The following is a 25943-nucleotide window of genomic DNA, read 5'->3' on the forward strand; positions in this document are numbered from 1 at the left end:
TCTCAACATCTTACTCTCAATCTCTCTCTCGGGACGGTAGAAAATGAGACGTAAACAAAATATGCACGTTCCACGATACCGTGATGCCAGATGGTATTATTCATAATAATTTTTAATTGGTTGAGAAGATATATGCACTCATCCAAATTCCTTCCAAATACTTGAAAAATATTGCTTTTAGTCTTTGAAATTTAGATAATTATAAATAACATAAAAGCGTCAACGTTTTAGACAGTTTTCCTATTAACGACGAAGGATTATCTTCATACTAAAATAAGACTCATGGCCTTTTGGCAGCACTGTACAGCTAGAAGTTCTTGGGCCGAGGTGATTTTTTGTTAGGTTTGAGGATACATTTTAAATGTATTCTAATATGTTTATATAAAATCTAGTGATACGAAAAATTAGAAAAGATTGAAGTGCGTGATATTAGCATTTTTGTGTGGTGATAAACAGCCTGAAGCAATGGTTGTATCGAGCACTGTGAAGATTTTCAGGTAGGTGTTTATTTGATGATACCGTTTTGTAAAAGAGGAAAGAATCACTCCGGCTCAGTGGTGTTGCAACGAAGAGTAAAAGTTTGAAATCTACATTTTTAATTTCTATAATTAGATCGATTAGGAGTGAAATAAATGGTTGAAAAATATTGAGTATTGTGCGCGATAAATAGGAGACATTTTAAAAAATATCAATCATAAACCTACGGCTACCAAACAGTACAAATAATTAGTTTTTTGTGCAGTGAGCCGGGAATGGGGTCCATAGGCCCAAGTAGTGATTTACCCTATTTGGCTTCAATTCCCACGCGGCAACCACTGCGCTGCGCCGGCCGGCCGGCTAGAGCTATCATCATGAGTGCTTGTTTATAGCACAACGCTCAACCAGCGGTCGGCGGTGCGAGTCGCGCTCAAAACGCACATGCATAAACACACAGTGTCCTTTCCTTGCATCGCATATTGGTCTCGTAGCTTTCAAACTTCATCGGTGATCAAACGTTCGTGTGAGAGGATTTTACTTAAATTGTTCATTATTGTTTCTATTATTCCTAATTATTGACTTATTTAATATGCTTCAATAATCAATAGACTAAATAGGAAAAAGCTACAAATGCAATATAAAAATAATGTGTTTTTCATGTCAAATCTATTAATTATTATTATTATTACTAGCAGACCGGACGAACTTCGTTTCGCCTAAAATTGATTTATTCTCTGATTAATTCTCGAGTTATGAAGAAATTTATGTATCATTTGTATGAGAGCCCCCCTTTCCAAACCAGGGGCCAAGTCCCCTTTCTCGAACCATCTTAAGAACCTTCCCCGCTTCCAAAAACCTCAGCAAACAAATTTTCACGCCGATCGGTTCAGTAGTTTCGGAGTCCATTAGGTTCAGACAGACAGAAATTCATTTTTATGTATATAGATTATTATAAGACTTATTACGATATAAAATATTATGTTGAACATTTAAGTGGAATGTCTTCACTTGTCATAAGACGAGTTAGTTCATACTATCCCGTTTAACTCCACCACATGAATGTAACTTTACAGATACGTATTGCGATCTCAACAGTAAGGCCGTCTTCAATGTTTCGTACTTGACTCGACTTATTCGTAAGACAAGAGAAGAGGGGGGATTTGTTATATTTCTGATAGATAAAAAACCAAATGTATGCATTATTGGTAGCGCATACGCGTGTTCTGTGGAACTCTGAGCGAGTAAAAGGTGTGGAGAAATAAAAAAAAATGTGTACACGTATTTTGTTTGACACACAGATTTCCATCATTGCATGACATAGAAGAAAGGCCATTTGTGATTTTATTAATTATGAAGCAATGTTAATTTCTTACCGTTTTTCTTAGAAATGAGGCCACTATGCACTAGCAGGAAAGCCGGCGATGATGATATCAGCTGCAGAATGTTTTTGCAATCACTCGCCGATGCGGTTGCTTTGCTCTTGCTCAGATCAGCTTTGGTTTTACCAATCCAAAAATAAACTGGACCGTAATGGGATTTTGGTGAATCCGAATGGTTTGAATTTCCTGGTAATATGAATTTGCTTATTTTAATAACGTGGATATGACCTAGGTATCTGGGAAATATGGTCAGTGGGTAGTATACCGCCCTAGCTTTGTCTGAGCAAAAATAGAAGGTGAATGTTTCTATGGAATATTGTTCTTGCCACAAAAGTACATCTTTGTCATCATTTTCCAAGCAGATCAAATGTGGGTATTTGGTAACGTTTTTTTTTGCCATTCTCGTACAACTAAGTTGTACCGAAAGACTATCGTTTCACTTCAAGAACGTGAATAATTAATTCAATATTCGAGAAATTTTGAAAGTATCCTTAGTATTGAAATGATTTTCATCAAAATAATTGCTTGGGGGTCTTAGCCCTTCCTAGAAAATAATTAGTCCTCCTAGGATTTTAAAAGTTAGTTAGGAATGATATCGATTTTTAACATATAGCATAATGAATTACTGAAAAGGTTGGAAGACAACAAAAAATATCTCCCATGTTCATCCTATCATTGTGAAATGAGTGAACAAATTAGCTTGTTTCTGAGAATGATTTCAATCAGCATCCAAGAAGGATTCTCATCAAAATTCGAGAGGAATTTCCATCAGAATCTGAGAAGAATTTCTGAAGAATTCATTTCAGGATCATTGAAGAATTCACACTGGATTTTTTCGGTATGATTGCGGAATTCCTTGAAGATTTAATTCGGAGTCTCTCGACGTTTTGCCTCGGAAACCCTTAATTATTTGCTTCGGAATCCCTCGACGAGTTGCTTTGGAATCATTCGACAATTCGCTTCGTCGAATACATCGACGGTTTGCTTCGGAATCCCTCGAAACTTTAGTTCGGAGTCTCTCGACGAGTTACTTCCGAATCATTCGACGATTTTCTTCGAAATCCTTCTATGATTTGCTTTGGAATCCCTCGAAGACAACATCCCTGAAGGGTTTCTTTCAAAAACGGTGGAGGATTCTTTTTGGAACACCTGGTGGATTAATTTGGAGTCCCTCCACAGGTTCCTTCGGAATCCTTCGACGATTTGCTTCTACATCCCTGGAACATTGCCAACAAAATCCCTGGAACATTCACGTAGGAGTTCCTGGAGGATTTCCGATGGAATCTCTAGGACATTCCCTTCGCTTCTCAATCCTCCCTTCTTCCTTCTTTCTTATTTCTTCTTCCTTCTTCCTTCATCCTTATTCCTACTTCTTTTTTCCGTCTTTTTCTTCCATCTTTCTTCTTCGTTCTTATTTCTTCTTTCTTCCTTCTTTCTTCTTCATTCTTCCTACTTCTTTATTGCTACTTTCGTCTTCCTTCTTCTTTCTTCCTTCCTTCATCTTTTTTTTCTTTCCTTAATATTTTTCTTCCTTCTTTCTTCTTCCTTCTTTCTTCTTCCTTCTTTCTTCTTCCTGCATTCTTCTTCCTTCTTTCTTTTCCCATCTTCCTTCTTCATTCTTCTTTCTTCCATCTTCCTTCATCCTTTTTCCTTCATCCTTCTTCCACCTTCCATCTTCCATCTTTCATTTTCGTTATTCGTTCTTCTTCGTAATTCGTTCTTCCTTCTTCTTTCTTCCTTCTTCCTTCTTCCTTCTTCCTTCTTCCTCCTTCTTTCTTCGTTCTTTCTTCTTCCTTCTTCTTTCTTCCTTCTTCCTTCTTTCCTTTTCTTTCTTCCTTTTTCCTTATTGCTACTTCCGTCTTCCTTCTTCTTTCTTCCTTTTTCCCTCTTCCTTCTTTTTTTTCTTCTTCCTTCTTGCTTATTCAGTCTTTCATCATCCTTATTGCTTACTCTGCCTTCCTTCTTCCTTCTCCCTTCTTCTTTTTTCTTCTCTTTTCCTTCTTCCTTTTTCCTTCTTCTTCCTTGATTCTTCCTTCCTTCTTCTTTGTTCATTCTTCATTCAGAGATAATCCTGCTTGGTATTGCTTGCTACTCACTATCTCACTGATCACTTCTCGCTACTCACTTCACACACTTCATAAGGACGTTTCCTTATTTCAACTATTCGGCCAAACTACATTCAACCAAACGGCATTCGGTCAAATGATCCTAAGCCACCTCTGCATCCCCACGATTTTGTTAGTTACAAAGGATAATTTATCTGGATTCACTTCGGTAAGCGATGCGATCTAAGGGATGATTATACCCCATAAATCATTATTATTATTTATTGAGACTAAGGCCGAAGTGGCCTGTGCGGTATATGAGAGTCTTCTCCATTCGGCTCGGTCTACGTCGCCAACCACGCAGTCTACGGAGGGTCCGCAAGTCATCTTCCACCTGATCGATCCACCTTGCCCGCTGCGCACCTCGCCTTCTTGTGCCCGTCGGATCGTTGTCGAGAATCATTTTCACCGGGTTACTATCCAACATTCTGGCTACGTGCCCGGCCCATCGCAGTCGACCGATTTTTGCGGTGTGAACGATGGATGGTTCTCCCATCAGCTGATGCAACTCGTGGTTCATTCGCCTCCTCCACGTACCGTCCGCCATCTGCACCCCACCATTGATGGTACGCAACACTTTCCTTTCGAAAACTCCCAGTGCGCGTTGGTCCTCCACGAGCATCGTCCAGGTCTCGTGTCCGTAGAGAAGATAGTCAGTTTGGTACGGCGGCGAACTCTATTCGATCGGAGCGTCTTGCGGAGTCCAAAGTACGTACGATTTCCAGCCACTGTGCGTCTCCGAATTTCTCTGCTGGTATCATTTTCGGCAGTCACCAGTGAGCCCAAGTACACAAATTCTTCTACCACCTCGATTTCGTCACCACCGATGCAAACTCGCGGTGGGTGGCTCACATTGTCTTCTCTTGAACCTCTTCCTATCATGTACTGCGTCTTCGACGTGTTAATGACTAGTCCGATCCACTTGGCTTCCCTCTTCAGTCTGATGTAGGCTTCCTCCATCTTCTCAAAGTTACGTGCCATAATATCTATGTCGTCGGCGAAGCCAAATAGCTGGACGGACTTATTGAAAATTGTACCACTCGTGTTAATCCCTGCTCTTCGTATTACCCCTTCCAAAGCGATGTTGAATAGCATACACGAAAGACCATCACCTTGCCGTAACCCTCTGCGCGTTTCGAAGGGACTCGAGAATGACCCTGAAACTCGAACTACGCACATCACCCGATCCATCGTCGCTTTGATCAACCGTGTCAGTTTATCCGGAAATCCGTGTTCGTGCATTAACTACCATAGCTGGTCTCGATCGATTGTATCATATGCTTCACTTTGAAGTTGTATTCGCGACATTTCTGCAGTTCTTGGCGAATGGCGAACACCTGGTCTGTGGTGGAGCGTTCGCCCATAAAGCCCGCCTGGTACTGCCCCACGAACTCCCTTGCAATTGGTGCTAGTCGACGGCAAAAAAATTGGGAGAGTACCTTGTAGGCGGCATTCAGCAATGTGATTGCGCGGTAGTTGCTACAATCCAGCTTATCGCCCTTTTTGTAGATGGGACACACGACACCTTCCATCCACTCCTGCGGCAAAACTTTCTCCTCCCAAATCTTGGTAATGGCCCAGTGCAACGCTCTAGCCAGTGCCTCACCACCGTGTTTGAATAGCTCTCCTGGTAGTTGGTCAACCCCAGGGGCTTTGTTGTTCTTCAGTCGGCCAATTTCCTCCTGGATTTCCTGGAAATCCGGAGCCGGTAAAATTATGTCCTGCGCGCGTTCTCCCAGGTCTATCACCACACCGCCATCATCGTCTGCCACATCACTATTCAGGTGTTCTTCGTAGTGCTGTTGTCACCTTTGGATCACCTCACGCTCGTTCGCAAGAAAGTTCCCGTTTATGTCCTTACACATACCAGACTCCGTCTCCGTCTCCTCACGGTCTCGATCTTCCTGCTGGCGCTTTTTCCTCCGGAAAATCGAGTTTTGTCTATTCCGCCCCCGTTCATATCGTGCCTCGTTCGCCCTCGTGCGGTGTTGCAGCAATCTCGCCCAGGCTGCATTCTTCTCTTCTACTAACTGCTCACATTCGCGTCATACCAGTCGTTTCTCTGATCCGGAGCCACCGTGCCTAGTGCAGCGGTTGCGGTGCCTCCAATGGCGGATCGAATATCTCTCCAGTCATCTTCAAGAGACGCTGCGCCTAGCTGCTCTTCCGTTGGGAGTGCCACTTCCAGCTGCTGCGCGTATCCTTGGGCTAGTCTACCGTCTTGTAGCCGCCTAATGTTAAGCCGCGGCGTCCGACTTCGACGCGTGTTGTACACCGTCGAGAGTTTTGAGCGTAGGCATACTGCAACGAGGTAGTGGTCGGATTCAATATTCGCACTGCGGTAAGTGCGGACGTTCGTGATGTCGGAGAAGAATTTACCGTCGATTAGCACGTGGTCGATTTGGTTTTCCGTTTCTTGGTTAGGTGATCTCCATGTGGCCTTGTGGATATAACGAGCACTGATTTATTATTCATTGGCCGTACAAAGCACAAACTCGGTTTTCGCAAATTTTTTGCTTCCTTGCACCATTTATTTTAATCACTCATTATTATGTCACCGATCTATAGGATCGAATCTCGAAAATTGTGTATCATTTTGAGTTTTTCAAGACCTTCAAAGACTATATGAAATACAGGCCTTTGCATCTACAAGCGTAGCTGGTTGTTGTTGAAGGTTTTTTTTTAAATGGTTCAGACTCTTAACACTTAATCATTAACACTCAAGAAAGAGTAAGTAAAGAGAATACAATATAAAGCTCCATGGAAGCTACACGAACTACATTGAATAATGTAGGGTTACTGCTCCTGGACTTCATATCATAGCAAAGCTCAACCCTCTTACGATCCACCTGCCACAAATTGTCACAAATCACTTTGTACACAAAAAGAATGCACGGGATTCATTATATATGAATTTCTATTAACTTCGACAAGAATTGAAAATTTCAATAGCTTATCGTTAATAATCTTAAGTTTCAATGAAATTGGCAAATTGCTGGAGAATGTCCGAGTCAATTGATATATAAATCTTCAAAATCCATCGAAAGATGAAGGCGCTAGTAACGTTCGAAATCTTCCCTTTCAGCTTAACGCTCTCGATTTCCAAAATTCTAAATGACGGCATATGAGCCGATATACTTCCTATGCGAGCAATAGTTCCAGAAATAGCAGAACGATAATTCGATGTTATTGCATGCGTTTGAGAACATCATGGAGATAATTGCTTAACTCCTCAACAGGCAACATTGCTGCTCGTGGCGCGAAAGATAGCACACACAAATTCAGGCTACTATGTTGCACTGCACATTTCAGTGATGCCTTCAAACAAGTTTAACGATCATGACTAAAGATTCGCAACATGCCTTAAAATCGATTACTAATTATTGGAGCGATTAATCAACATGCGGTTTTCGTTGGGTGAAAGCTGTTGAGTATTTCTTCTAGCTATGTGGGTTTTCTTTCAACCTGCGCTTATTGTGGAAGCGTCATTAACAGTATAATGAAAAAATAAATTCCCCCATACTAATTTGCATGCAAACTTGAAACGGCTTGTGGTTAATCAGTTTTAATCCAAATGAGCTCACTTTTTCAGAGGACACTCAGAACATGATACAGAATCAGATGAGCGCTGTGGAGCAAAATCGATTTTTTGAACCACCCTAATAGGCATCTTTGCCTTGGAATGTGGTCCTTCCATGATTTTAAAACACTAGCGAACCTGGCGGTGGAAATCAAGCTAAGCATAAGACAGAGCTTGCTTTTTTGTCTCCTGCTTTTCGCCTTGATAAACTGGAACGCCATTCGTCGATTGTTGATACACAAACAGTGGGCAAGATGAATTCACCACTAGGTGTTCTGATCTGCTAAATTCACGATTCAGCCATCTTGGATTTTAGTATGGGAGAGCCAGCCGGTTTGTTTTGCACCAAAAAATATTTTTCACCCCTGCCTTCTTCTCGTCCATAAGTCCATAGTCGATAGATTAACAAATCCGCGAAATTTGATTCGAATCGGTGTAAAACGATCACTTGGTATGGAATGACCCATATTCACATCTTATTCATGTATATCCTCTACATATAAGACAATTAATTAAATAGACCATTTTTGCTATTTTTGAAACCCGACTAATATTATGAGCAAATACGGGCAGCTGCAACTTCTGATCATAATCACGCCATCAAAAACTATATCTATTTGTATTCATACACCACTTGATGATCTTGTTAACTGGCCGTACTTAGACCGTTCACGCTAACTAAATTAAATAAAACTACCATTTCTTCCAATCATTTCGCTGACACTGTGAACAAGAACTTTTGCGATGACCGCATGGAACACGGCCAATGAATGTACCCAATTGTTTTAGCTTCCAATTGCTAGAAAAGAAAATAACTCAGCCATGAACTCCCCCGACGGAGCGGAACAAACAGTAGCAATCGCCGCACTCAATTGGACGCTTTCATTCCACTGGAAAATGATTAATTGCTAACCACCTCTTCGATCTTTATGCTCATACGAATTTTAACTCGCTTGCCTCAACACGATGTTCTCCACGCTTTTCAATGAACTTGACCTTGCCTTGGTTAGCAGATGAGTGAAATTTATGGGATTGAATCTTATGAATTTTATTTAGGCAGCGAAGAATAGTGAGTCATTGACACGTTTCGTTGGTTTTGCTTCTGAGAAGTGTCATGTACATTTTGTTTAAGCCTATAGTGGATGTTTGTTTTTCAATAATCATCAAACTCGCAAAGTTATTCAAAATTCATCATTTATTATGCTATAAATAAAATATTACAAAACATTCATGTCGGTTCCGGTAGGTTGGCGTTCGGTAAATCTAGATAAAATAGGTTCGTTCAGTAAGCCTTGTGGACGCAGCTCTTCGGGTAGTTGAACTTCAGAGTCTTGTGCGACGAGTAGTTCCTCAAATCCGGGTTGTTACCGCGGGAAATCTCGGAACGTAGCTTCTCAGCCTGAGGGGAGCTCTTCTCGAAGCAGTGAACATCGAAGTATCGGCTGATCTTGTCGGTTGCGGCGCACTTGGAGTGGCAAGCGGGCAGAGGACGCAGAGTGAAGCAAATTTTATCACCTTGTTGGATGAACTGATGCTGGTGCTGAACTGGACAGTCTTTCAGAGTGTGGTTCTGCTGGTGTGGGTGGAATTCCCTGTGCTCCTCTGAGCTAGAGCTATCGGAAGAATCCGACGAGCTGTCAGAGTTGGATTCTGAGGACGATGAAGAGCTAGATGATGAAGAGGAATCGCTGGATGAAGAGCTGGAGCTGGAATCTTCAACATTGTGATTGTAATAGCGATAGCGTGGATGGAAGTTTTCGTGCTCGTAGATGATGTCTCCGTAGTACACCTCACGCTTGACACATTCTTCCTTGGCCTTCTGCTGGTAGGCATAGTTGAAAGCCTTGGCTGGTCCGGTGCAGTTCTGGCCAGTGATGGCATAGGAAGCTGCGAAGAATTCCGGTTTGCGCATGTAGCAATGATCGGGAGTGACAAATTCATCGAAATATTCTCCGCTGTTGGTTCCGCACAGACCAACGAAGTTGTTGTAGAATGAGTAGTCCGAGAAGAAACGAGCGCGGTATCCATCGGTAGCGAACTTCAATTTGCCACCGAAGAAGCTGACTTCCAAATCCTTGTTGGGGTAAGCAAAGGCGTAGAAGTATGGGAAGCTTGGGTAACTTTCCTTGTACTCGAAGTGGGCAATGTTGTATTGGCTGATATCGTATGGACGTCCATTGAACATCACCATGGGTACATCGCCATTCTTGGGGAAGATATCGATGGTGTTATCTCCGAACAGGAACTTGAAATACAGTTGATTATTCGAATCACGACGAGCCAAAGCGGCAAACTGTTCATACTCTTCGAATCCGTTCTTGTACTTGTAGTCGTAATCGGAGTTATAGAAGTGAGACTGCTGAGCATAGAAATCGTAGTCAGGCTTAACAGTGTACAGAATTGTATGCCAGCATTCACCCATGTCGTAGAAATATTTCTTGTCATCGAAAGTGTAGAAGTAATCCTTGGAGAATGAACAGGAAGCTGAAAAAGAACTGATTAACATCTGAGAAACACATAACCATCAATCATTACTTACGATACTGGGGCTTGCGACCAAAAACAGCAAATTGTTCGTAGTCAGAGAGTTCGCTGTAAGGACGATCACGCTGCTTGTGTGATGGCAGACGGTGCAGGAAGTATGGTTGGTAGCGAGGGAAGAAAGTGTACTTGAAGAAGTACGGGAAGTAGGTCGAATAATCGTTTTCGATGGGGTAGTTCTTAACCTGGAACGCATAGTTTGGTCCGTACCACGACGCGTTGTAATAATCGCCATAAGGAGCGAATTCGAATTCAGCCTTGATCTGGTTGTGCTTTCCTTGGTAGAAGAAGTTCGATTCGAAATACGGATAGAAAGCATACTGGAAGTAGTCGAAGGCCTTGGCACTGTAGTTCTTAGCAACGGCACCGACGTCCTTATATTCAATCGAATAGTCGTAGAAATCATAGTAGTACGCCAGATCGATAGCATTTTGGCATTCCTCGAATTGGTAGTATCCGTTGGCCATCTGTTCTCGGCAAGCCTTGGCATCATCTGAGAAGCCAAGGTACTCGCGGTACTTGCCAGTCTGCTTTTGCTTACCCTTAACCGAAACATGGGCTCCACCCTGGCATGATTCACCATAAAGAATATCGAAGGTCTGGGAAGCATCGCCGTAATACTTATCAAAGTCCGAGAACTTCATATAAGGTACACGAGGGAATTCACTGGTAGCGGTAGCGCAAATCTGGAACTGTTTGCCAGAGAATGGAATATCTCTGAAGTAGGATTGACTGGGGAACATTGGACTAGCGTGGAAGTAGTACAACTGACGGGATGTCTTATCAACTGGGCTATCGGCAAAGGCGGTGGTGAACACAAACTCACTCTTCTGTTTTGGAGCGTAGAACTCGAAACCAAAGTCGTAGTAACGAACGAAGCTGTTTCTGATGCCTGAAGCAGCATTACGGAAGAACTGTTCGGAGCGGCGTTTGCTTCCGGCGCTGTAGACGAAGGGTTGAGCATAGTTTGATTCGTAGTAGTTTCCAGAGTACGAATGACGGTTGGCTGGGTGCTTGGGTCCAGTTTCTTCGAATGATGGAGTTCCGAACTTTTGGTAAGCGAAGAATTTGAAGGACTTGGCGTGAGTGCGCTGGGCATCGTAGTACAGGTTGAACTGATGGTATTCATATGGCTGGTAAGCAAATGGATAGTTGACAGCTGATACGAAGTCGTGTCTCTTAATCGAGGTCCAGAACTGCTGGAAGTTGAAGAAGTCATAATCGTATTTAGCGTGAAGGCGCAGAGCAACACCGGTCATATCCTGACCGAAGGTGTATTCCAAGGACTTGGTAGTTTGATCTTCATCGTGAACAATCTTTGCATTAGGATTTTCGGCAATCGGACGCATATCAGTGATGTCCTTGAATCCGGTGTACGGCCAAGAGCTCAAGTGGAACATTAAATGGTCTTCCTTAGGATCCTGGAATTTCATTTCGAACTCATACTCATCGTTGACAAAGTCCAATCCCAATTCGATATTGAGTGGGAGATATCCATGCAGTTTCTTCTGGTAACCAGCGATGTAGCGTTGATGATCGAATGGCGTCATGAATCCAACCTTGGCATCAACCATACGGTGATAAAGCAGATTAACGTCAACTGATCCGTTCATAGACTGTGGCATGTAGAAGAAGTCATCATTTTCGTTTTCAGGGTGTCCAGCTGGCTGTTTGTACACCTGTGGGTGCGATTTGGCCGAAGCTTCAACTTCGAATTTGAAAACAGTTGGTGCCTTCAGAGTGTACAAGAATGGGAATCCAGTTGCCAACGGCCAGGCGAGAACGACATCTTGCTGTTGGTAGAATTTGGTGAAATCACAATCGTATCCCTTTTCCAAATCTTCAAACAGATGTCTCATCTTGTGCGGAAGGTTTTCAATGGTCTGATTATCGAAAGCGTAGAAGAAATATCCGTTGAAAAGCTTGAATAACAGCTGCCCTTCCAGCTGTTCAGCCTCTTGGGCGTCAATGTTCAGCAGTTTGGCAATACGAGGAGCGGTAAATTTGGATGGTTCCTTATCATTGTAGTCATTCTTCTTCGGTCCATAGTACTTCTGGTAGTATTCGTCGTTCTTGCTGTAGAAGTACTGTTTGTAGTATTTGGAGTATTTGTCAAAGTTGTAGAAGTTGGTGCTGTAATCAGCCGATTTGTAGTAATCAGCGAAGTACTTGGTGTTGTACTGTTTCTCGAAAATATCGAAGAAAGCTTCCATACTGGAAACGAGGTAGTAGAAAGAGGTGTACTTCTTGAATCCACCATAGTTTTGGCGCAGGTGGTAAAACACTCCACTTGGATAACGATGATCTTCGGAAGCAATTTCTCCGTAGTGCAGACGATAGCTCATTTCGAGATTCTCCATAGCGTAATCGCGAATATGGTTGAAAGAGTACTGTACACTGACATCTTCTGGGTACAGGAAGTTAACAGCAGCCTTGGCATTTTCAGCAAGCTCACTATAATTGTCATAATCATCAGCAAGAGCAGCGGTTTCGATGGCGGACTTGACGGCGGCCCTCACATAACGGCTTGGCTCATGATGGGTAGATTCAGCCATACGTTGCAGCATATCAGCCGGTGGATCAGTGCGCATCAACAGGTGGATAGCAGCACAACGGACTTCGTGGACATCGGCGGTATTCATGTAAGCACGGTACAGTACCGAGCGGGCCAGCTCCGGATAGTAGATGACCAAATTGTCTAAGGCAGCAATCATAGCCAAACGTTGGAAATCAGTGATTTCAATCTTACCCTCCAGGTATGATTTGAAAACCGACAGGATATGGGGATGACCAAGATTTCCCAGGCAGCGAATATAGACTTGAGTCCTGATACTATCTCCAAACTGGACGGCTTCACGGAGTTTGTGAGCGAAGAAAGGAACGATCTTGTGCTCGATGATCTTGTAGTCTGCATCAGCCAGACGACCGAAGCTGAACACTGGGTAATAGTTGTATGCCGAGCGGTTGCTCACATGAGCCTGGTTGACAAAATCGGAGTAAGCAAACAGAGCAGTGGTATTCAGATATTCCTGGTGGAGAACGACGTCACTGGTAACCAGCAGGAAAAATTCGTGCATGAGATTTTCGGTTGGGAAGCGAATGGACTTAGCCATGGAAGAGACCACGGTTGCTGCCTCATACCCACAAAGCTTCTTCTCTTTGATGTATTCGGAGATCAGCTTGAAGGCCGCTGGTGTTCCAGCTTCAGCAAGAGCATCACGATAAACAACCCAAGCGTCGACGCGCTTACTGAACTTCTTATCGGTAAGTTCGGCTTCTTGGCGTTCCTTCTGTGAAACAAAGTATTTCTGCGCCAGCTCGTACATTTCTTGGTGTCCCATAACGCGGATGGCACGGGTGAGGATGTTGAACTTGCTCATGGTGTTGGCCTTTGGCATGTTTGATGGGTTTTGCAGATCGGCAGCAATTTCGTCGACTAGTCGGCCAACTGAGCGGTCAGCATCAACATTGCGTGCGTAGAAGATGTTGTATCCCTTGTATCCGGTGAAGTATGGCAGGAAAGGTGCTTCAGGAGCATGGTCAAAGCTTACTGGAGCTGGTTGGTAGTATAATTCTTCGCTGCTCAACGAGTAAGACTCCGAAGAGGACGAAGAAGACGAGGAGTAGGATGACGACGACGACGATGACGAGGAAGAACTCGATGAATCGGACGAAGTACTGTTATTGCGCTCGTCAGACTCCGATGAGCTAGATGAGCTGGACGAAGAAGAATCGTCAGAGCTGCTGGAATCTGAAGATGTGTCATTCTTGCGGCTCAGGCGATATTGATCCATTTTGTAGGCTTCGTAGTACTTCTTCTCCTTGTAAGCATTCAGGTCACGACGGTTTCGGTTGCCTCGCTTCTCGACTTGATCTAGCTGACGTTTGTATTGATCAACAGGGCTGACTTTGGGATTCTCCTCAGATTCGGAAGAAGAGCTAGATGAACTGGATTCCGAAGATTCCGAGGACGAAGATGATGACGAAGAGGAAGACGATGATGAAGATGATTCGGTTTCATTTCCTGGACGAACGTTGTTCTTCTTATCGCTTGACAAGTTGTAGCTGTACACCAGATCAACGAACACTTTCTGGTCTTCGGCTGGACCGGCTGGGACCTTGTCGTAGACATTCACATCGTTGAGGGTCAAGTTAACCTGAGCATATACCAGAGCAGGCTCCTTGTTCACTAGGGAAGGAGCGATGGCAACCTTGTTGATTGAGCTAGACGATTGGATGGTAAAGTTGTACCAATTTCCTGTCAAATACATGTACGAAACCAAAGATTTGGATGCAACATTTCCCATCTGGTTGGTGTTGGGCCTGAAATCACTGTATCCAGTGAATCCGAAGTGATAGCCCATTCGCTGATCGCAACGGTCAAAGTTCTGAGTTTTGGTAACTTGGATGAACTGACCATCTTCACCACGTAGATGACCTTGTGGAACCCATTGTTTGTGAGCCTGGATCATGTAGGCTGGGATCAAATTGACATCGTAGTGGGTTTCGCATTCACCGGTAACCAGTGGTTCCATAACTTTGTAGTGGCAGTTGACTTCGCCCTTGTTCGGATGAACAGGTCTGCTGGAGTGCATCCTGTTGGCTCCACGAGTATCAACTTGCAGCTGGCTAACCCATGCCTTCAGAATGTTAACTTCGTTGTTGAAGACGGTTTTCTCAACGTACAGACCCTTGATGGCTCCCTTGTGGTACCGGATGCCGAATGGCTTGCTGGTCATGGGCATTGGGCGGTACTTGAATGCATCCATATGCATGTTGGTTTCATATCCGTGTGGCAGACGTTCATTGAATACAGCGTATTCTGGCTGCTTGACATAGGCAACGACGTAATCCCGACTCTTGGGACGGATGACCAGGTAAGCACGGGTGAAAACCCCCGTCCATTGGTCGTCCAATTCCGCCAAGGCAGTCATGGTCTTAGATGTCACGTTGTACACATATTCACGGTTGGGTACCCACGAATTGAATTCGAATTCCGTGCTCATATTCTGCCGGTACTTGTAGAATGCAGCTTGGTAAGCGTTTTGATATCCATATTCAAATCCGTTCTTGTAATTGTAACCTTCGTAGCCAGGTTTATAGCCAGCATAGTTGCCCGTGAACGAGTTCTCGTACTGATAGGCAGCAGTTAGTCCCGCTATAAGAATGAAACGAGAATTATTAAATTAAAATTGAAAATATGATTCGTTGATTATTGGATGAAATACGGAAATACATACCCAAGGCGACGAGAAGAATCTTCGTTAGCATCTTGTCACCAAGATTCAGTAGCTCTTCCGATTGTATGTTCACCGATGAAACCGAAATGGAGAAGTGTACTGTTACTGAAAATTGAGGGGCTTTTTATATAAATCAAATTGCTTACCTCGCGCAAAAATATTGATCGCATCGGTCATAAACGAGTGTACATGATAAGTATTTCGATCAGTGCAGCGATCGCACTGTAATCATCTAAGCGATAAGAGGCAATACATTGTAGCATTGTAGCAAAACAGATTACGGTTCACTGCAGCTTCTTTCCTCCAGATTTATTTTGTCACGCTTTTAAATTTGAATCGCTTTTATCCAGACAACAACGGTGGACACCATTCTGCGCGATGATTAATGGCACTATTAGGGAGATGCACATTCCTGCACTCATCCGTCTCTTAGGTGGGTTGCAATTAGCCCGAGGCCACACGTGACTGGTTTGTTCGTCCAAAGTGCGAAGAACCCAGCGCAAGAAAACGGCAACTCCTACGCGCCTTCCCATCTGACGGGTCTCGATCCGGGCAAATTCGCACCTCGTAATCGTGCCTCCACAGATCTCTAGGAGTTTCATTCAACTTTTGTGTCTCGTTTACCTTTCGCTTTTTTTAATGCACATAAAAGATTTGTGCTTGTTAGTAAATAGCACTTTTCGAAAGACCTGAAAATCGTTAAATATTTCAATTTGCAAATATTAGGATCACCTACTTTTTTCGGAAGATTTATTGATATTAAATTAAATATTAAATTTTGATAAAATTAGCATCCTTCCTCAGTTTTGCAATTGCATGGACCACTAGAACTATCAGAAGAATAACCTAAGCTGCAACTCCGTGATTCAACGGAACGATCAAAATTTCATTTTTGTAGAGCTTTGAAATTATTCTTCTTCTTCTGACATTGCGCTCCAACTGAATATAAACACACACAATTCCCTTTTTTTTGCTTTCCATGCCAATATTACTATTTTCCATTCCTATTTCTTATCTGCGAGATCCTCAACAAGACAGGGAATCAAATTTACCCGCCAACGGTATGGCGTTGCTTCGTTCTCGCTCTTTTTGGATTTAGAGCCAAGATGTTTCGCATCATCAGAACCGGTGATCCTCACAATTGATGCTTTTTTAAAGGAATTTGTCATAAAGTACGCATAATGAGTGTTATAATGGATTTTTTTTTGCAATTCTTGATCATTATGATCAGGTTTACATACCTGGTTTACAGTTCGTCTTTGAGTGATAAAATGGCCTTACTTTTCCATACCAACGCAATGGGTGCTTTAATGACCATTATGCAACTCAAATGGGTTGCATAGAATCCATTATATATCCATTTGGGTGCTGTAATGAAAAACCAACATCAGCACATGTTACTTACATGTTAACATGTGTGGTTACATGTTAACATTTTGCTGAATTATTTCAAAACACATTTATTTAAATAGTGTATTCTCTGCATCGCGTAATAAATGAGGTAGATTGATTGACATGACATCATTTTTTTCCAAATGCAAGTTCATCTATCGCTTTATGGTTTGTAAAGCTATGCAATGTGGCACTATAACATAGAATCTGAATCTTCTCTTCAGCAATATGAATTATTCACCCGAATGATCATGTGGAGTAAATTGGACTGTAAAATTTGGTCCTGATTAAACACATTAAAGCCCATTTTCCGTCATTGCAAAAAATAGCGTGTGCAACACGTTGCAAAACTCGATTTTCACAACACTCGTAAGTACTTATTCAACTCGGCAAGCCTCGTTTGATAAACATACAACTCGTACCAGCGGCGTAGCCAGAAAATTGGTCTAGGGGGGTTTTTCGAAACATTTTTTTTAATTTGAGGGTTCAAAAAAAATTCCTACAAAAATATTTGTCTCTGGGAGTTTACGTCCAAAGCCCCCCCCCCCCCCCCCCCCCCCGGGGCTATGCCACTGGCTCGTGCTGAAAAAATCATCTTTTTGCGCAACTAGTTGCACAAAGTACTATTATGCAACTCATTTGAGTTGCATAATGATCATTAAAGCACCCATTACGTTGGTATGAAAAAGTGGGAAGGGTCCTTTGGCCGAAATACATTCGGCCGAAAGCCATTTGGCCGAATGCCACTAGGCTGAAAGTTGTTTGGCAGAACGGATCATTCGGCTGAAAGTCATTAGGCCGAAAGGGTTGTTTGGCCGAAAAAGTAATTTAGACGAATGGGTTATTTGGCCGAAAGGATCGTTTTGCCGAAAGGGTCGTTTGACCGAAAGGGTCATTTGGCCGAAACGGTCATTTGGTCGAAAGGGTCATTTGGTCGAAAGGGTCATTTGGCCGGAAGGGTCATTTGGCCGAAAGGGTCATTTGGTCGAAAAGGCCATTTGGCCGAATAGGTCACATGTGATTGATGACCATGCAACTACTGTTCTAATTTCCCATTATAACACCCAAATGAGTTCTGTAATGCACGAGCAGCACCAGTAAGGTTGATCACTTTTATATGAAAAAAAAACAAAATCATTTTTTTAGACGTATGCCCCCTGAAAATATAGTTTTTTGCTCCCAGAAGCTACTGTAAAAATTTCAGCCAGATCTGTCAAGTGTATGTTCGTGATCGACATCTAAAAGCGAATTCTCATTGGTTAGCGTGAAATAATTCGTTGTACGAAACTACTTCAAAGACACCAAAACTAGCACCGTGTTTCAGTTAAAAGCGCACAAAAATTCTATATCGTGCACACGAAAAATTTGACGAAGGAAACAGTTAAAACAAGTGGCCGTGTTTCACGTTTTTCAGCCCTTTTAGTACTGTCCCGTCGTAATCTGAAAAAATCCTCAAATTGTCACGTTTTTTTTTTCATGAAGCTCTAAAATTGTATTTAAACGATACAAAACACAACGAAAGTGAATGAAACCTAGCAGAAAATTACGAGATTTGAAAACCTTTAATAATTTGAAAAAAAAACATGAAAATCGTGTAAATTAACAAATCACGAAGCTTATATGCGGATCTCTGTCCCAAATGTTATCAAAGTGGCGGGATTACGTCTTGGAAATTGAAAGTCTTAGCCTCATTACATATAGGAGAACTGGTCCTGGACTTCATCTCATGGCTTCAATGTTCATCCTATCAAAAACCAAGTAATGGGAGGGTATTTGATTTGTTTATTAATTTTGTGATTTTTTGTGATTGTGTTCAGCAGTGAGCAGACATGTTGACAAAAAGGTGCGACGAACTTGGTGCCGTATTTTTATGTTTCACGATGAGTGAGATGGAGAACGGAAAAGTTCTTGGGACGGGACAAAAATCCGGGGGGAAATTTCTTCGAACTGCAAACCAGCCGTAAAACATTACATCCGCGGAAACTTGTCCACGGATTTTGTTTCCGTGTCATTGCAAAGGGGCGGGTATGACAGAATGTCGACACATAATATCCACATCCCGGTCCCATTTAAAACACACGGGGACCAACATTTTCCCAAGGTGTGAGGCATTCACTATGCAGGATTTTTTAAATTTTCTCACGAAATCCGCCTTTTTAGAAATACATGGGAACAAAATCAGTTGACAAGATTTCCGAGGAGTGAAGCTAATTTCAATAATTTGAATCAATATCGATTAAAAGAGACTGTAAATTGATTAAATTTAATATTTATTCACATGTGCCACCCATTTGCATGGAATTACATAAAATTTCGAATGGAAAGGGATTTGGCACGAGAAATCAATAATCCTTCTACCTAATAAACTATTGCGTTCTTTGCGATTTTTTTTTCCTAAAACTACTATTTAAACCACATATTGTCACAAGGTTGTTTGACATGTCCCGTTTTGCCAGTGCGTTTGTCCCGTTTTTTCCTCGAAATGTTCTGGTCAGCCTATTTATCGGCAAATTTTCGAGTGGATAATGTTGGCATCAATAGCAACTAAAGTGCTTAATTAAATCGAGATTGATACTCTACGTATTTGTTAGTACCTACTTGGATGCTTACCCGGTGTCAGGCCATTAGGCCGAAGGCCGTTAGGCCGAAGGACATTTGGCCGAAGGTCATTAGGCCGAACGGTCATTAGGCCGAATGGCCATTAGGCCGAATTAGCAAAAAGAAGCAAAAAGTGAAAAATGAGAAGTTCTTCCTTCTCCCTTCTTGTATCTTCCTTCTTCTTCCTTCATTCTTCCTTCTTCTTTTTTTCTTTTTCCTTCTTTCTTCTTCCATCTTCCTCCTGCCTTATTTCTTCTTCCTTAGTCTTTATTTCTTCTTCCTTTTTCCTTCTTCCTTCTTTTTTCTTCTTCCCTCTTCCTTCTTCTTTCTTTTTTTCCGTTTTCTTCCTTCTTCCTTTCTTCTTCTTCCTTCTTCCTTTCTTCTTCTTCTTTCTTCTTTTTTCCTTCTTCCTTCTTCATCCTTCCTTCTTCCTTCTTCCTTCTTTCTTCTTCCTTCTTCCTTCTTTCTTCTTCATTCTTACTTCTTCCTTTTTCTTCTTCCTTCATCCTTCTTTCTTCTTTCTTCTTCCTTCTTCCTCCTTCCTTCTTCCTTCTTCCTTCTTCCTTCTTCCTTCTTCCTTCTTCCTTCTTCCTTTTTCCTTCTTCCTTCGTTCTTCCTTCTTCCCTCTTCCTTCTTCCTTCTTCCTTCTTCCTTATTCCTTCTTCCTTTTCCCTCTTCCTTCACCCTTCTTCCTTCTTCCTTCTTCCTTCTTCCTTCTTCCTTCTTCCTTCTTCCTTCTTCCTTCTTCCTTCTTCCTTCTTCCTTCTTCCTTCTTCCTTCTTCCTTCTTCCTTCTTCCACCCTTTTCCTTTTTTCTTCTTTCTTCTTCCTTCTTCCTTTTTCCTTCTTTCTTCTTCATTCTTACTTCTTCTTCCCATTTCTTCCTTCTTCTTTTTTCCTTCTTCCTTCTTCCCTCTTCCGTCTTCCTTCTTTCTTCTTCATTCTTCCTTCTTCCTTCTTCTTTCTTCTTTCTTCCTTGTTCATTCTTCCTTCTTCCTTGTTCCTTCTTCCTTCTTCCTTCTTCCTTCTTCCTTCTTCCTTCTTCCTTCTTCCTTCTTCCTTCTTCCTTCTTCCTTCTTCCTTCTTCCTCCCTTTTCCTTTTTTCTTCTTTCTTGTTCATTCTTCCTTCTTCCTTGTTCCTTCTTCCTTCTTCCTTCTTCCTTGTTCCTTCTTCCTTCTTCCTTCTTCCTTCTTCTTTCTTCCTTCTTCCTTCTTCCTTCTTCCTTCTTCCTTTTTCCTTCTTCCTTCTTCCTTCTTCCTTCTTCCTTCTTCATTCTTCCTTCTTCCTTCTTCCTTCTTCATTCTTCTTTCTTCCTTCTTCCTCCTTCCTTCTTCCTTCCTTCTTCTTCCTTCTTCCTTCTTCCTTCTTCCTTCTTCCTTCTTCCTTCTTCCTTCTTCAAACTTCCTTCTTCCTCCCTTTTCCTTTTTTCTTCTTCCTTCTTCCTTCTTCCTTCTTCCTTCTTCTTTCTTCCTTCTCCCTTCTTCCTTCTTTCTTCTTCCTTCTTCCTTCTTCCTCCTTCCTTCTTCCTTCTTCCTTCTTTCTTCTTCCTTCTTACTTCTTCCTCCCTTTTCCTTTTTTTAATTCTTCCTTCTTCCTTCTTTCTTCTTCCTCCTTTTTCTTTTTTTCTTCTTCAGTTCTACTTCTTCCTCACTTCACGCTAGTCACTTCGCACTCCCCAGTTCTCATTCGGCCTAATGCTTTTAAACATCTGCGTAAATTTTTAATTCCATATCGCCCTTCAAGGTGGATAGATCATTGATCTTTTCATATCAAAAGAAAGCTCAAGAAAATATCCTTTAACTCTTCTGAAGACATCATGACTCTAAAATGTAGTTTTCAGGTCGAAAACTAAAAACGCACGTTTTGGGGGCTTCTGAACCAGTTTGCGCTGTTGGTAAAACTTGATGGATGTTTGAATAAACGAGAGGAGGAGTCAATGTTGGTCAAACTGATTGACCGTGTGTACATTCCATTACGGTAGTATTATTGTATTATTGTGTATTATTGTGCACCAACGTCGGAGCAGTTATCCTAATGCGATATCGAGGAAGTGCCTTCCACTCAAGGAAAGGCTTTCAAGACGGAATAGATTTGCAGTGCAACACCAATCGAATCAAATTTCACGAATTTCTGAATGTAAATAAAGATCAACCTAATTGTGGCGTGCATATTCCAACATGTTTGATCAAAATGTGTCTCAGATACTCATACTTTAACCATACTCATATTTTAACCAACAAAACAATATTACTTTAGTTAACACTAAAATCATAACCATAATAAACTACAATGCGTAACACAACACAACAATAATATCCTTACGTTGCCTAACGTCTACCTTGCGGTCGTGTCTTGTTTACAACTTTTCTGTTTTTTTTTTTCATATTTTTAAAACGAGTACTGCAACATGTAGAATATACAGTACTGGTAGTTTTCGAGATCGTCATATGAAAGCGGAAACAGTTGCATTTTCATTTTCAAGAGACAAAATGAAAATGTGACGGGCTCCCGGTCACCTGTCACATTACGAGCAGTCAAGATGGGAATGTTGCTTTGTTTTGTAATCTAAATGTCTAAATTATTTTATAAGATCTGTGCAAATAACGATGACTACTCGAAAAAATGATTGCATTGTTTATGGATTTCGAGTTAAAAGCAAAACTATTTAGGAAGTAACAGCTTGTTTACAATCGTTTAAAGCGCTTTCATGAAATAAAAATCCGTAAAAAAATTAGAGAAATTCCTTTCATTGTTTATGTTTATATGTTTATTGAACTTCCTTCCATTGTTCATTCTATGAAAGCGGGAGAGAATAAAATGTAAATATAGCGTGACCTCTTTAAATGAAAATGAAAATTTCAATCTCAATCTCAAAAAGCTTTCGAAGCTCATCACCGAATTCAGCATCTTGCGAGAAAATTTCACAAGATGTTTTGAATTTCCATGCTTCGGGACCGCTCTCTGTAGAATCCCGATCACAATGGCTCGCGCGCGCCGGAAAGCTGCTTTCTTGTATCTAACGAATGAATCCCATTAACTCCGCCTCTTCGTTAATCGTTATAACTGCACATCTTATTTACACCCATATCAGATCACGAAGGGGAGGGGCTAAAGGGCGTACTTTATTGTTTATAAGAAAGCTGCTTTGCGACGCATGCGATTCATTTTGTTCGGGATTCTTTAGATAGCGGTCGAACAATATTTTTCGCAGTGCGGACGCAGCGGAGCGGACTCAGCAGCACGAGGACTCTGGTAGATGTTTCAACGGAAAATTATCGCATTGATGCATCATGATGGTGCCGTCCGTAGCTATTCCGCGCCAGCAGTGGCGATGCTGAAAATGTATTCCAAATGGTGGCGTCTTAGCCAAAAGTCATCTAGTGGCCGTCGGACAATATCAGCACGAAGTCGAATTTCAACTCAAGGTTCCGACAAGCTTTTGGTTGCAGTTTATTATTGGAAAGGCGCATTGGGGAAAGAAAATTGGTTGGAAAGAAAAGGTTGATTGCAAAAATGGACTGTTTCGGTGGCATCGGCGTTTTGAATGGTAGCTTGGTCGCTGTGAGTGATTTCATCAATTCGAACAAATTTATTGCATCATCCTCTCCGTCGAGCAATTGTGATTCTGCTACTGAAGGGTAACTTTATGTCGTCGCTAAACGATTAGGTTTTGCACTTTGAAGAAAAATTCATCTCGGATTGGTGGCCCGGAAAAAAACAATTTCATTTCCATTAACTTACAGAAACAAAACCAAATAATATTGCGGAAAATACGCTTCTTTAGTGTTTGAAACGGCGAAATATTAAGAATGAAAGATCCCTTTCAGAATCGTCATTGTCATAGAGAACTTAAGCCGAATAGTCTGTTTGTTTGGGTCAAAAATTTTCCCAACGGTCATTATCTCTTCTTGGATAAATAGTTTAAGTCCTGAAAAGGATTGGGTGTAATTAATTCTTGAGCTCCTCTCACTTTGCCACCGGCGCCATAGAACGATATACGCACGGTTCCATCGCGAGCAAGGATGTTAGGGGCTGTCCACAAACCACGTAGACCGAAATTTCACTTTTTCAAACCCCCCCGTCCCCCCTAGTAGACTTTCGTAGACTTTTCCAAAACCCCTCCCTCCCCCCATGATGTCTACGTAGATTTTACCATATTTTACAAAACATCATATGTGATTGGAAAAATATAGAAATCAACCAAGTTTTAAGCAATGCAGCTATTCAATTCCATTTCCATGTAAACATTACAACAAAATTCGAATTTCCAACCTAACAAAATCACACTGAGCAAACATACAAGCGGCCAATTTCATTGCCGGCAGAGCCTCTTCTGAGTTGAAGTGGTAGCTTGTTATCTGTGTGGTAGTGATCTTACTTAGCTAGCTGAAGTAAATGAGTTCTAATAAAGGTGCGGAGAAAGTTGATGTCTGCTAGTGTTAGTTAACTGTCAACAAATAACTTTTAGGGTAATTTTTTTCCACAGTAAGGACGAGTAGAGTTCTACTCTAAATTGCTTCGACATTGACATATACAATACTGTCGCAATATGTAAAAATTTTGTCATGAAGCGTGTATATAAACTATTTTCGCAAATCGCCAGTACCAATCAATTTACATTGGCCAGCCATGATTATGCCCTTCAGATAATTGCCTAGCTTCTGGCTATTAGTCAACCAGCACCACGCCCTCGCCGCTTGTTTCAGCGGGTTACAAAATTTCTCTTTAATGTTTATTTTGCTGATGGTCTACCAACACAAGCAAACGTCGATAAACCCCGCACCCAGAGTCTATTATATATAGAGTTACGCAAAGAGTGAAGCCAAATCTACCTATTGAACTGTCAAACCGTCTACCTATCGAGCAAAGTAAACAAATGCTTGTTGGTAAGACGGAAGTATTGTTATCGCCTAATGATTATTATGGCGAATTAAAACGCATGAATTGAAATGTATTAGATTTGTTCTAGAAACAGCTTTAAAAAACTTCAATACACCCCCCAATAAAATAGCAACAAGAAACTCACGTGTTTGCACTCTGTGGGTGACTTGGTTATCGAATTAAAAAGCTTTAGCAGTGAACACTCCCGTGAAGTCACTGTAAGGGTTGAACAAAAATGAAAGTTGCAAACAGAATAACAAGAAGATCGTTCAGAATAAGTGTAAGAAGATCCTCTTTGCGCAACTCTATATAATACACACTTAATTTTATTTACCGGGCTCGGTTATCATATTACCGAATTCTCAACAGCTGAGCTCTCGGTACCCACCTCAGTAAAGTAGTTCAACTAATTACCGAGGTCTCGGTTCTGAGCGCCCGGTGACGAAATGTCAGTTATAACTGAGCAATCGGTAAAACACTACCGAGTGATCAGATAAAAATAGTGCGGATTTCGGTAACAAATAATACCGAATAAATTGTAATTTAGGTTTCGGTTTTTCTTAGATAAAGAAATAAGGAAGTAGAAGAACAATCACGGGGTTTTTAGCAAGGATTTTCGTTATCCATCGTTATATTATTCAACTTTAAGCATATCTACTTATATATAAAAATAAATCAGTTAGTGTTCGTATCCGCATAACTTTAAAACGGCTGGATTGATTTCCTCCATACTTTCAGAGTCTTTGACGGGTCATTTGCCTGAAATTTTATCCAAGTTAAAACTGTAAGCCAACTGAATAAAATGTTTGAGCCTACCTGAACTAAATTACCTTTATCCATCTGAACCGTGCAGCTTTAAAATTAAATGCAGCAAATCACTCGCGCAACAACTCCTCTTGAGTAAATCGAAAATCTGTACTTCTCAAACATGGCGTCGCTGAGCCGGCACCGCTGTTGATGGCGTCAAATCGAGCTACTGAAAGCTCCGTACTTGTTTTACCGGGAGCTCAGTGAAGCGTATTGATTTTTACTGACTGATCGGTACACTTTTGACAAGTACAGGGAGTTTTTCGTTAAACAGAGTTGTTCGGTAATGTATGGTACCGAAGGTCTGTATATTATTTTAAATAACTGAGACATCGGTAAAAATAATTACAGAAATCAGTAAATTCATTTCAAATAACTGAGCTCCCGGCTCAAATTTGCTTTTACCGATTAAAATCAGTAAAAAATATTACCGAGCTGAAATTCTGAATTTAAGTGTGTAGACTCTGCCCGCACCTTTATTATTTGCAATGGAATATAGCTGTCAACCCACACGGAATCACAAATCAGCTCAGTTTTGTACAGGCAGCAAAAAATCTCGTAAAACTGAGTTTGAAACAAAAAGAGTTTTTCGTGACAATTCAGAAAAAAAACACAAGCGACAAATTCGGAATTATTATTTGTATGAACATCTCGCACGGGCAGTTCCTTGGTACTTAACACCAATCAAGAGAAAAAGAGAGTCAGAAAACTATCTGGGTGTAAGTTAAAAATTGAGGTTGTTTACTTAGTTTTATATGCTTTAAACATATTTCTTTGGGGTCTTATTTGCGTTCTTATCTGTTTGTCTACAAAATAAAGTGTTGTGATTAAAAAACGAATTTGAACCTATTGGAACCTTTGAAACATCAAAAACTGAAAAGCGATAAAATGATTTTTTTGCCTAGGAAAATTATTAATCTGTCTAAATTCTGGCTTGCTCCGA

The 25943-nt window shown here is 41.4% G+C and overlaps 2 protein-coding genes across 5 annotated transcripts in view; one reads left to right on the forward strand and one right to left on the reverse strand.

Annotated features, from left to right (window-relative positions):
• The window catches only part of LOC134219229 (A disintegrin and metalloproteinase with thrombospondin motifs 1), a 740918-nt gene that overhangs the window by 505588 nt on the left and 209387 nt on the right, over positions 1 to 25943 (forward strand). The window lies entirely within an intron of this gene.
• On the reverse strand, positions 8767 to 15398 carry LOC134219228 (vitellogenin-A1). The gene is made up of 3 exons (XM_062697926.1): positions 15323 to 15398; positions 10081 to 15240; positions 8767 to 10025 (listed from the first exon to the last, which is right to left on the reverse strand). Exons 1-3 carry the CDS (start codon positions 15351 to 15353, stop codon positions 8824 to 8826), a joined length of 6393 nt encoding a protein of 2130 aa, XP_062553910.1. The 5' UTR covers positions 15354 to 15398; the 3' UTR covers positions 8767 to 8823.

Source organism: Armigeres subalbatus, chromosome 3 (genome assembly GCF_024139115.2).
Source record: "Armigeres subalbatus isolate Guangzhou_Male chromosome 3, GZ_Asu_2, whole genome shotgun sequence".
Taxonomy (NCBI): Eukaryota; Metazoa; Arthropoda; class Insecta; order Diptera; family Culicidae; genus Armigeres; species Armigeres subalbatus.

Bases quoted from the DNA above. Each gene is read 5' to 3' on its own strand.
- LOC134219228 (XM_062697926.1), bottom strand. From the start codon at position 15,353: ATGCTAACGAAGATTCTTCTCGTCGCCTTGG. The intron at 15,241-15,322 runs GTATGTATTTCC...TCATTCTTATAG, and splicing joins GATTCTTCTCGTCGCCTTGG to CGGGACTAACTGCTGCCTAT. The intron at 10,026-10,080 runs GTAAGTAATGAT...GTTCTTTTTCAG, and splicing joins TGGTCGCAAGCCCCAGTATC to CTTCCTGTTCATTCTCCAAG.